Source organism: Leptinotarsa decemlineata, unplaced genomic scaffold, assembly GCF_025532065.1.
Source record: "Leptinotarsa decemlineata unplaced genomic scaffold, Ldec_3_MD MMD2_P_RNA_scaffold_11, whole genome shotgun sequence".
Lineage (NCBI taxonomy): Eukaryota > Metazoa > Arthropoda > Insecta > Coleoptera > Chrysomelidae > Leptinotarsa > Leptinotarsa decemlineata.
Window position 1 is genome coordinate 3,275,395 of NW_027412525.1, and position 12,904 is coordinate 3,288,298.

Sequence of the window (12,904 nt, forward strand, 5' to 3'; positions counted from 1 at the left end):
CAAAGAAAGGAAGGAAGCAATCAATTACAAAAATTAACTTTATAGGAAAAAACTTTATACGAAAAACATTATTTCTATTCCGTTTGTCTTCCAAACATTCGTAATGGAATTGAATCAGATATAATTCACAGGTTTCCTACACAATATAATTAATGAAAGAAGCAAATTTCACTCACATGGAACATCGTTATCCAACGTCTTTGGCTTCTTGGCTCAATAACATTTTTTATATAACTTTTTACTTTCTGATCGACTATTACGATTATTGAGTTCTATTCTTCTGCTATAAATTATGCTGGTATTCTGTTAATTATATAAATATTGTTTTGTCAATAAGAACTACTGAAAGTGACTAGAAATAACAATAAGAAAATATTGTAGCATGTAACGAAAATTACAGGTGATAATCACTCACGCAGAATCAAGTATTGATAAAAATGTTGATACTACAATCGGAATATCAAACACTCAAACGAAACTAATAATAACTGATGTGTATTAGCCCACATAGAACAATGATCTATGAGATACATTGATTGATAAGCAATAACTAGTAATTTGTTCGACTGATGAACTATTTATTTTGTAGAAAGTATTGAATGTAGGATAGAGAAAATAACTTTTGTTTAATTTTTACTAGGTTTATCATTTGTTACGATCGGTTTCGGTATGTTAGACCATTCTCAAGTACTTGAGAATTTTCCAATCGGCAAGATTTCTAATTTGCCTTGGATATTCTGAAATTGTGTTTTGATGAAGTTCAGACATCTTCTGAAAAGAGAACTCAAATGATATTTTCGTTTTTCAGAATTCTTAACAGTCATTCATTTTGAAAATCGTTGACACGAGTAGTTGGCATCTTCATGTCACTCACTTTCAACAATGATAACTTCTACAACAACTCACTCTCATCGACCCATATCAGTACAACCGCCGAAAGGTACAGTCATTGAAACTATCGAAGAAGAACCAACTTGCGGTTTTAAATTGTTCCATTGTTCTATTCCTACTAAGCTGTTATGGAGTAGTGTAATGGACTCAGAGGTGATGCACCAGGTTTCTTTCGTTCTAAATCAGTTGTACGTTTTGGAGTCTATAAAGTCATCAAGAACCTTAGCAGGCACCCAAAGGACTTTGTTTGATCTTCGACACTGAGTGAGATGACAGAATCTCAGCAGCAAGTTCAGTAGAAAGCCAAAGAGACCACTTTATTTCCGCTAATACACAAGGATGGGGTCTTTTTGAAAAACATCGCAAATATCACGTACTGGAAATTTGCTTCCGCTGGGTAAGTTAGCTGAATTAGGAGACCGAAAGTTTTGTCATGAACCGCCAGGATGGTATTATTCGGTATACCGCTAGCTCACAAGTACTTTATCGTAAATATTATTCCAAAAGTTAGTACCAGACGTGAGTGAGGTGAGGTCTATGAACATGCGGTGTTACTCTGCTAAAAAGTTATAAAATGTGGCTATAGCTGTAGCCAGCTATAACCATATAACGAACAAATACTTGTTAATCCAATTTAGTCATAGCTACCACTTCCACGTGAATGAAACCAGAGCCTAAAGACAAAGTATTCGTGATCCAACACCAGACAGCACTGTTTCAGTTTAATCAGTGGTGCTAAGCTGAATTATGATTACAATGTATCGACATCGATCGCCGAACGACATTTTTCCTATGTCTTCCACTGCAGCTTAGACTGAAACCAAAGTCCAAAAACGAAGCATTCATGATCTAACAGACAACACTGTTTCAATTCGCCATAGGTTTTATCACTGGTGCTAAACTGTACCGGGAATGCATTGCTGGATTAAACTCCACATCTTTAACACAAACTTCACGGCCAAAATCATAAGCCATGAAGAGTGGAAAACCATTAGTCATCCCGAAAACATGTTTGGAAAAAACACCTGGTATACAGATGGATCGAATACCAAACATGGAACGGGAGCTGGAATATACCGAGCGGATAGAAATTTAAACTACAGCTATCCGCTAGGACTATACACATCCGTCTTTCAGGCGAAAGTGTATGCTATCTTGTGGTGTGCAAGGCTTATTAAATTGAGACCTCAATGAAATGAGCGGATCAATATTTTTACAGACAGCAAGAGCGCACTAGGGGCTCTGACAAACTCGAAGGTGACATAAAAATTAGTCTGGGAATGCCATGAAGAACTGAATGAACTTGCACACAGGAACAAATTAACTTTGTACTGGGTGCCAGGGCATTCAGGAATCACAGGTAATGATAAAGCTGATGAATGCGCTAGACGCGGATCATCAACCTCGTATATAGGTCCTGAACCAGCTCTGGGGGTACCAAAATCATTGGCACGAAACCAGATCAGGACATGGACCAATAAGAAGTACACAGAGTACTGGACAAAAGTACCTGGCAACAAATACAGTATAACCATCATTAGGGAACCATCCGAGAACAGAACCGAAGAACTACTTCAATATAGTAGGAATCGGCTCAGAATAATTACAGGGTTACTAACCGGTCATTCTCCGCTCAGAGGATACCTGAATGAAATGGGGCTGTACAACGGAGACCTCAGCTGGAGATGATGCAACGAAGGGACAGAAACAGCTCTACAAATCTTATGCGAATGTGAAGCACTGAATCACAGGAGACAGGCAATATATGGACGTACAAAATTACGCCCAGAAGAATATGACGAACATCTAACACGGAACCTGTACAAAATAGTACAGGGAACGAGACTGATGGAATGGGTGTCATGAAAAAATGGGAGAATAAACGCAATAAGCCCAAGAGGCTGCAGTGTTTTCTGGAGACTTGGACTGAATGGATAAGTCAGACAGCTCCCAAGGTACAAAAAAAAACAGACAACCCTGTTTCGATTCGCCATAGGTTTCATCACTGGTGCTAAACTGTGCCGGGAATGCTTTGCTGGATTAAACTCCCCTTAAAAAACACACCTGAGTGAGTGACGAAGATGCCATCTACAGAATCGATTGAAGACAATCCACGAATATCAAAGAGGCTCTCTAAGGTGATGCCAAGATTTGACATCAACCACAGAACGATATTCTACCTTTGCCTTTTACTGTACCTCTCAATGTAAGGCAACTACACGAAACCATAGCCCAAAGGCTCAATATTCATCATTCAACACCAAACAGTGCTGTTTGACCCGCCATATGTCTCATCAGAGTGCTAGATTAAATTCCGAACGCATTGCTGGACTCAACTTCTTCAAAAGACAAGCCTGATTAAGTAAAGGCAATGACATCTCACCTTATGAAGACGACATCTATGGATCGACAGAAGGTTCAATCCACAAGTATCAAAAATAAACGAGGCTTGCAAAGACGACCTGTTGCAAAGATAGCAATGAAAGACATAGGACGAATCTCGTTTGGCGGTATATGTCGAAGCTTGTTTTTATAACAGACCACCTTGCTGAACCTCGTTCATCTTTGACATCCGTAAAATGAGTCTTCTGACGATCCCATTGATGGCATTTTCCTAAAGATGTCAATGCCTCTACTTACTCGGGCTTATCCTTTGCAGATAGTTCAAATCCAGTAATGCATCATGGTTCTACCTATAGCACCACAGATGAGACCTATGAACGATCGGAACAGTTCTGTCTGGTGTTGGATCACAGATTGATGACAATACAATGTAATAAATGATGTATCATTGTAAATCTTGGATTTACACATAATTTTTCACAACTACCTCAATATGGTATCAAATGACAGGGCTTGACTAGTAGAATACTAGTAGAGTTTGAAAAAGATGCAAATTCAAGATGTTCAAGATGGTCGCAGCTACAAAATGGCTGATTACATATTGTTTCACAACTACCTCTATATGTTCCGGTCCAATATTAACGTATCGAAAGGATTAGTAAACGGCGCTATCGGCTACATTACAGAAAGTGTTTGGTCTCAGTTTCGTCGAACTCAAATGCACGAAATTTTGGGGGAGACAGTGTACATCTTACCCACCTTGAAGCCATACAGTTTCCAGGAAAGTTCAATTATGGGACGGCTGAAAGAAGGATGTTCCCCTCAATTGTGTCATGGCCTTCCACTGTCCATAAAATGCAAGGCACTGTACACCACGCAGTTGTGTATTAAGTCTCGAATTGAGTAACAAAATTAGAAACTGAAAATTTCAATAAAACCGTTTAACATTTTCACTTATTTATTTGACTGTGGTTTCAATTAGTTGTCTAGCAATGAAAGGTGCCGTGAAAGACAGTGGAGAAAGATCTCGTTCGGCGGTCGATGTTTCTTGTCTTTACAACGAACCGCCTTTGGAAGCCTCCATTATATTTAATATTTGTGGATAGTCTTCCGTCGACTTCGTAAATAGCGTCTATGTGAAAGGAGATGTCATCGTCTTTATTTATTAACTATTCGTAGTCAAATTAAGGTTTCTAGCAAGGCTATAAAATCAGAAGAATAACCTTATAGCGAAGTAAGATTGCTACTGCATTAATTTTTCAAGTCTGTTCGAACGATTGCTTGTAATAAAAATTGTAAAAATGTTCAAACTTTTGTTTCGTTTTTTTCAACTGAAAAAATAAAACAGGCTACTAAATTATTTGAAAAACTTCGGACCTGATCCTGAAACATTGTCTTCAGAACTCAAGAAGTAGATGACAAATTTGTGAAAATTCAATACTCTCAAGAGAGATCATGAGATCATGAGAGAGAGAGAGAGAGAGAGAGAGAGAGAACGCAGGCTAGCGTTCCAATTCCATACAATAACTGGAAATTCTTGATTATTAAACAACATTTAGGAATTTTTTCAACGAAATCACATTGTATTTTCACAATATTATATCCAATTATTACTCACCTCTGGCTGATAATTTTTTGGTGTTTATGATTTTTGCGGCAAACTCCAATCCCGTAGATTTCTGAACACATCTTCTTACAACCGAAAAAGCACCTCTGTAACAAAAAGAATATATATTATTTCTTCTGCCTTCGAAATTATAACCAACCAGATTTATTTTACTTCATTGCAAAAAAATTGTATCAATTATACTTTTGTGAACGACCTCATAAACAACAGATACGCGGAAAAACGTAGCAAATAATTGGGTGAATTCGCTAAAAATAGAGTCCTTGGGTCACATTACTATAGAAATAGCGCCTATGCTATTTCCAACCTGAGGTCTATAAATAACGATGTCTAATATTATTGGAATCACTTTTATTAAGTTTCAAAGTATTTAAATCTGATTCCTGTGAATATTCTAATAAACTTATCGAGCTCCCATTCATTTAATTTGCGGTGGAGATGCTCAACGTAAAACGCTCCATTAAATGTTCCGTGTTTGAAACCAGTTCAATTGTTGAACTGCTGAATTAAATCCGGTTCTTGGTGAAACTTTGGACATTATTTGAATATTTTCAGCCAATGAAACGTTAATAAAGTTGTTATTCTCAAATTGGGCATATAAACAAATCCAGAATATGTAAGGGGGAGAAATTCACTTGAACCACTAAATAATAATAATAATAATTTTTATTAACTTCTCTTGTTAAAAAGTATAGAATTCCTTTCACAAAATAGTACACAGTAACAAAGAAGACGTTCATAGGAAGTAAAAATCAATAAACATAATACAATACAAATTAAAAAACATTTACAGTCAAACATACACATGGAGTGTAAAACATAATGAATATATTACAATACAAATTTAAAACATTTATAACATACATATGAAAGGGTAGATTGTTTAATAATAGCTGTCCGGCTAGAGTGAAGAATTATTGATTTGTATTGATGGTATAGCAGTTTTTTTGATGAGATAGGCTTTCAATCGTGCTTTAAAAATCGATATATTAGGCTAGTCTCTTATTGTGCTGTACAACTTATTGAAAAATTTTGGGCCAAAGTATAGATGACTTTTTGAAAAAGTGCGGTTCCATGTGCTGCAGTTACCAATGAATGTTTTGATCGAGTTGAGTGGCCATGATTCACTTCAAATGAATATATATTTTTGAATACATTAATACATGATTCATATACATACAAACCAACAAGAAAGAGAATTGTCAATTTCTTGAAGGAATCTCTACATGACTGTCGCCATTCTAGATCATCAATTATTCGGATTGCATTTTTTGGAGTATAAAAACTTTTTGTGCAGAAGATCCCGTCCCCAAATTTAGAATTCCATATCTTATATGAGAATTGATGCTCGCATAGTACAGGCTGTACATTAGGAAGTGAAATTACTATATTTTGTGGACCACAGAATTCTTAGAAAACCAATCCTATCATTTCCACATTAAATCAAATCGATATTATCCTGAGTTCGAATGTAATATAGAAACACATCTGTGCATTAGGAATAAACATTGGAACTTTGCAAAACCACTTTGTAAAACCGTAACACGTGATTAACTGTGCAATAGCTTCTTGAGGTGTGTTCGATTCCGAATTGAACTCTAAACAGTAATTCTTATTTATATTATCAATCTGAATTTTAATGACTTTCACTAACTAATCAATTACCAGTAATTCCAACTATTCTAGAAACTAACTAACTAATAAACTAACTGAAATGTATAGAAACGACATAAACTACCCGTGTTCTCGCACCAACGTCACTCAAAAGCGTACACTAATGTCATAACTTCAACAAAGAATAAAACGAATTATTGAATTATTTTTGGTCAATATTACTGGAGTTTTATCCCAACACCAAACTGTTATTTTCGATCACCAAATTCATCTTCAAGAGAAATATTGAGCAGTTCAATCTTTCTCTTGAAGATGATCACTTGGTGATCGAAACACGTGTCGCGGTGTTAAAAATAATGGTTTGGTGTTCAATCTTCCTCTTGAACATGATCACTTGGTCATCGAAATACGTGTCGAAGTGTTAAAAACACGGTTTGGTGTTGGGATAAAACTCCAGTAAAATTGAGCAGTTCAATCTTCCTCTTGAAGATGATCACTTGGTGATCGAAACACGTGTCGAGGTGTTAGAAATAACGGTTTGGTGTTGGGATAAAACTCCAGTAATATTCATCGCTACACCAAAGGTTCCAAACAGTGCATCACAAGTTTATATTTGGTAATTGAGTGAATATTCGAAATTTTCTAATCTACTGATTTCTAAGAATTCATATACAGGGCTATTCAAATTCGTTTCTGAGAGACAGAGTGTCGGTTAAATTGTGGCAAAGTTGTGTATTTTAGAGACCTATTCAATGATGTAAAGAAATCAAATATAGCTCTTTTGGTTCTGGAGATATACAGGAAAAACCAAAAAATCCCAAATTATTTTTTGCCTATATCTTCTTTATTCGCAGACATATTGAAAATCTGTCCACATTTTGCTATTGGCACTTGATGTGGGCTCTTAGAATATATCCATGAATCTTTTATACAGGGTTTCATCTGACTTGGGCCACCCCCCTCTTTGAATTTTTAAATACGGACCTGTATTTATGCTGTATTTATGCCAATATTTTTATGCTGAGAGATCAACAACCTGGATGTGAATTCTGCAGAAAAAAAATAACGTTCTAACATATACCGAGATGTGAAGAATTAGTTGAAATGAGACAGAGATGGGATATACCTACCGTAAACTACCTCCTATTTAGTATACAATAGGGATACTTCGAAAAAAAACTTTATACTGCATGCAAAAAAATTGGGCACATATTCCTGAATGCAACATGAAAAAGTTACCTTTCTTCAATAAAAAAAATATCGACCTCGTAATTGTCATATAGTTTCTAAAGCACACTAGTAGATTCTGCTATTTCATACTGTTATGGAGTGTCGAGGAATTATGTATGATAACGAAATTACTTTCAGTTCCCATTTTGTTCCCATTTTGGGAACAATTTATATTTGAAATAGTTTATTAATTCGGATTGTTACTTTCTGCAGATCTATGAAATGATCAAAATATTAGATTTAAAAATAAATACAAATATAGAAAGGGCAAAAAATTACAGCATTTGATAAATTAGCTTTTTGAGAAAAAAACCTAATTTGCCAGTACCTTCAGTTGATATAATTTTACATATAAAAATAAATATGTATCATCTGCTGTCGTTTGGAAGACTATCAATTTTCTTCATCCAACCTATTTGAGTCAAAACATTATAATTTGTAGTTATAATTCATCTTTTGATGTAAATCAATTTAATATTACTATTTTCACTGATAATATCAAATTGATCGTAGGTTTGATAATGAAGATAGTTAAAGTCTTCGAAACTTCACCAGTATAAACATAAAATAGGTTTCAGGGGTAAGAAATTTCAACATCTGAATTTCAGGTTGAACCGTGCTCAAAGTTTTGCATTGTTCGACGTTTCGGCTTCGACTTTGAAGTTATTCTCAAGTTGAAGACGGTATGACCCTCATCGACCCATGTTTCATCCAAATAAAAAATTGATTTACCCAGTGTTTTATCTTTATTTCTCTTAAATAGTTTCTTCTCTATTCTACAATTTGTGATATTTCTATCATCATGCTCTTTCTATCTTGTTTTCCAAAAGTGTAGTTCAGCTTTTGTAACATCTTCCATAATCTAGTTCTTCTTATATCAGGAAAAAACTGTCTTCACGAATAAATGACAAAACTCAATTCAATGTAGGTATTTCTTTTTTATGTAAAAATAGTGTATGTACTGTTCTAATAGAATTCTTGACTTCTTCGTCGATAACCAAACACTTTCTGCCAGTGGATACTTCCGACTCCAAAAAGCTGTTGTTTTCCTCAAGAATTATAAAAATTGTCGATCTATAGACATCGGTTATACTCGCGCATTTTTACACTACTTCCTCCTCACTTTTTATTTCGGGCTGATATTGTATACTTAAAAAATTATAGATACAATTGTTTTTTTATTAATATTCAATGCTGATAGTTTCGGACGCTTCACGGTATACGAACAACTAGCCAACATGTTGTATAGTTTTCTATTCAACGCGCTCTCGAAGTAAACTAAGACTAACACCTCTATCATGGCCTTCAAACTCCCAACTCTCCTTCTCGTGAAGACGCTAACTTGGGTAGTGAAACGCGCGTCGAATAGAGTAATGAGTTCTGGAGAATGTAAAAAATGATTTTTTTTGAATTTATTCTACGCCAGAGGTTCCAGTTTTACCTTCCATTACCTGTTTCACTAGTGGATTAACATGGTTTTTGTGGAAACAGAAAAACTGTAATGGGTATGTGATCAAATTATCTCAATTGAGGTTTTAGGGTGACTGTGTTGATGTCCTTGAAAAAAGCTGCTATACAGGGTGTTTCAAATTCGATCCTCACCATTGGGATCTCGGAAACTATGAGAGATAGGAATATGGTTAAATTGGGGCAAAGTAGTGCATTTACCTGACTAACAAGCCGTTGAGAAAGTTCTGTAACTTCTGTATATTCGGAGATATCCGGAAAAAACTGAAATTTCGAAAAATTAGATAAATTGCACTTCCACATTGCTACTTTACCCTGCTACATAATGATGTTTTCAGATTTTCTATCCGACGTTTAGTCTTCCGGCCACTATCATCAACTTTATTTTTTCTTATGGGCGCTACATTGGATTTTTTCTGTTTCCACTAAAACCAGATTTTACCTCTTCAATGATGTATCATAAGTTATCATTCTTTCTCAAAAAATTGGAGATATTGAAAAAAATTAATTCTTATCATAATCGCTTTTGACTTTGATGTTTCTAAATTTGACTTTCAATTTGTTACATTCAATGACATTTTGTTATTGTACAAGTCATCGAATGTATTCAAACTTGTATCCCGGAATCAACCATCAAAATTTGATAAATGAGGTGTGTATGAGGTAAATTAGACATTGCGTCCTTTTCAATGAAAATAGAACTTTGAACATGTAACAATAATAAACAAAAATGTAAAGACAAAAGTGAATCACAGCAAATGCTCAAAATGTTGGCCTTGTTTATGATAACACAACTGTGCCCTTCTTTTAATATTATTCACTGCACTTTTAATTTCCCTCCTCCTCAATCTTCGGAACTCTCTAACAATGCTGTGTTGAAGGTCCTCAATATTTTGATATTTCCTCTAACCATAAACTCTATTTTTTAGTGTACCACATAAGAATGTATCCATAACACTTGAGTCTGGAGACCTTGCTGGCTACCTCACCGGCCCATTACTCCCTATCCATTCATTACCAAACCTTTCAGTCAGATAATTAGATACTCGTCTGGTAGTGAGCGGTGGAGCACCATCATGTTGAAACCAGATGTTGTTATAGTTAGTCAAAGGTAGATCATCCAAATAGTCTTCGGAAATCGACATCAAAAACTGGTGATAGATTTCTCCGTTCAGAATTCTGTCAAATAAATGAGGACCCAAAATTCTATCTTTGTAAATTTCTACCCAAACGTTAATACTAAATCGCACTTGAGGTCGAATTTCTCGGAACTGCCTGGGGTTGTTTATGCTCCAAAAGTATTATTTCAGTTGAATATCCCACAATTTGAAAAAGTGCTTTCATCTGTCCAAATAACAGGTCTTCTTATTAGCCAATTACAAAATTCTAATCGCTTTTCTCGGGATAACCTGGATGCAATTTTTGAGATATCTGTATTTTTTAACATTTCAAACCGCTTTTTTGGGATGTCTCCAAGCACTTGTATGACAAATATTCATTTCAGGGGAAATGTGTAGATTCCTGGGTTCATATTTATCTGTAAATTATTAATTTTCATTGAAAAGGACACAATGTCTAACTTACCCCACGTTGGGCGCCAAGTTGTTGATGAACTTTAAAAGAAGGCTCTTTTAAAGTCCCGCTGGGTTCAGGTTGGAGGTGGGTTCAACAGAGAGATACCAGAATTGAGAGGTTCAAAAAACAAAGTTTATTTTTGGGTTTGTTTGAATATAACAGATCTAGAACAATAGAACTTTTTGTTAATGGAATAGAAACAATATTTAAACAGACTAGACTCACCTAGAACCATGTAACAACTTAATATTAATAGGCTTCTAACATTATATATTCAATGAACCAAAGGAATTCCTAATCTCATTCTTGATCGAGGCACACGTTTTTCAGAGTTGGTGAATTTTTATAACTCTCAAAACTAAATATTTTCGTACCTTTTCATTCTCCTACTGACATCTCTAGGCGAGAGGCGCAACCTTTCCAATTCTGGTTAGAGTTCTATAATAATTATTGATAGATTATAAATCATGCCGAGATGTATATTGTTCCGTTACAACCAATACATACCTCATTTATCAAATTTTCTTTACTTTCCTAGTCCATTCTGTGTCAGTATTTTTTCCTCGGCTTTTCAGATGAACAAAACTCGCTGAGATTTTGATCCAATAACTTGAACATAGTTCGATGTGGTTGTCGCCTTTCGGGATACAAGTTTAAATACATTTCCAATGTCCTAACACTATTTCTATCGTAATTGTAATAAATTTGTATTATATCTTTTTTTTCTTCATTCGTGAAAGATATTTTTCGCCAAAAATTCAATGACTTGTACAAGTGTAACGAATTGAAAGTCAAATTTAGTAACATCAAAGTTAAAGCCTATTATGATAAGAACTAATTTTTTTCGATATCTCCAGTTTTTCGAAATAGAATGATAACTTATGATAGATATATGAAAATGTAAAATCTGGTCTTATTCAAAACAGCGCCCATAAGCGCCCATAAGAAAAAATAAAGTTCATGATGGTGGCCGAAAGACGAAACGTCGAATAGCAAATCTGAAAAAATCATTATGTAGCAGGGAAAAAGTGGTAATTTGGAAGGTGGAAGTGCAATTCACTTTCGAATCCTTCGAAAAATGAAGCCAGAAAAAAAATACCATTTTTCGAAATTTTGGTTTTTTCCGGATATATTCGGAATTTCAGAACTTTCTCAACGGCATATTGTTAATCAGGTGAATGCGCAACTTTGCTCCAATTCAACTATCTTCGTATCTCTCATAGTTTCCGAGAGCCCAATGGTGAGGATCGAATTTGAAACACTCTGTATAGATAGAATAACTTCATCCACTTCAAAAGCTGATGGATCATAAGAGTTGAACCAAATAGAGAAATCTCAGAAGAACTTGTGGTCGAATGATCTCAATAAATATTTTAGGTTGACTCTGAAAAGTTCAGGATTGTAGTTGAATACATATATTAAAGATCAGCAAATATTCTGAATTGGGCTTCTGCTTATTAGAAAACCTCTTCTCCGTGTCCTTTCTCATCAAAAGAATAAAATTTATCACTTCTAGAGTGCCGGCTATATCGTCAAAAACAGAAGTTTCATTGATGTTTGGTTGTTTATTGAAGTCAAACACCGACCTGATAATTCCAGACTATCACAAGCCATTCCCATTATGAATGTAATAGTTATATGTAGACATATACCTTAGGTAAACTCTCATAACCGTTACCCTTCCCTCGATATTAATAATAATCCTTTGAAAGACACGTTAATTAATTTTGGGGTGGGTTCCTGCCAAATTATATCGCAACATAATCAATTCTCTTGTCTTGTTCGTGATTGAATGATGGCGGTATGAAATATGTGGTCTGAATATACCTTCAAAGCAATGTTATTTTGATTGCAGGAAATGTTCATTGAAGTGTTTATACCAGTTTTCATCTCAGGTGCTTTTTGAAAATGAATTGTTTGTGTTTTGATAACGAAAAAGGTAACTTTCTACTCCTTCATCTTCATACAAAATAACTGTAATCTTCCAAACAATAAAAGAAGTAATTGAGTTGAAAGTAAACTATTTGCAAAGATTTGTAGATTATGCCAAGAAGTAACTTTCTCTCGAAACAACTATCCACCTATAAATATGGAACTACACAAAAGAAAAATTGTTTCGAAACAACTTATTTTATATGGCCATTGAATTATATAAAA

General features: G+C 34.8%; 1 protein-coding gene across 11 annotated transcripts in view; it reads right to left on the reverse strand.

Moving 5' to 3' along the window:
• The window catches only part of CaMKII (Calcium/calmodulin-dependent protein kinase II), a 330,306-nt gene that overhangs the window by 201,946 nt on the left and 115,456 nt on the right, over positions 1–12,904 (reverse strand). For all 11 annotated transcript variants that reach the window (XM_074169786.1, XM_074169779.1, XM_074169791.1 and 8 more), the window contains exon 2: positions 4,853–4,947. In XM_074169786.1, the coding sequence (XP_074025887.1) occupies positions 4,853–4,947 (95 nt within the window). The remainder of the gene's footprint in view (positions 1–4,852; positions 4,948–12,904) is intronic.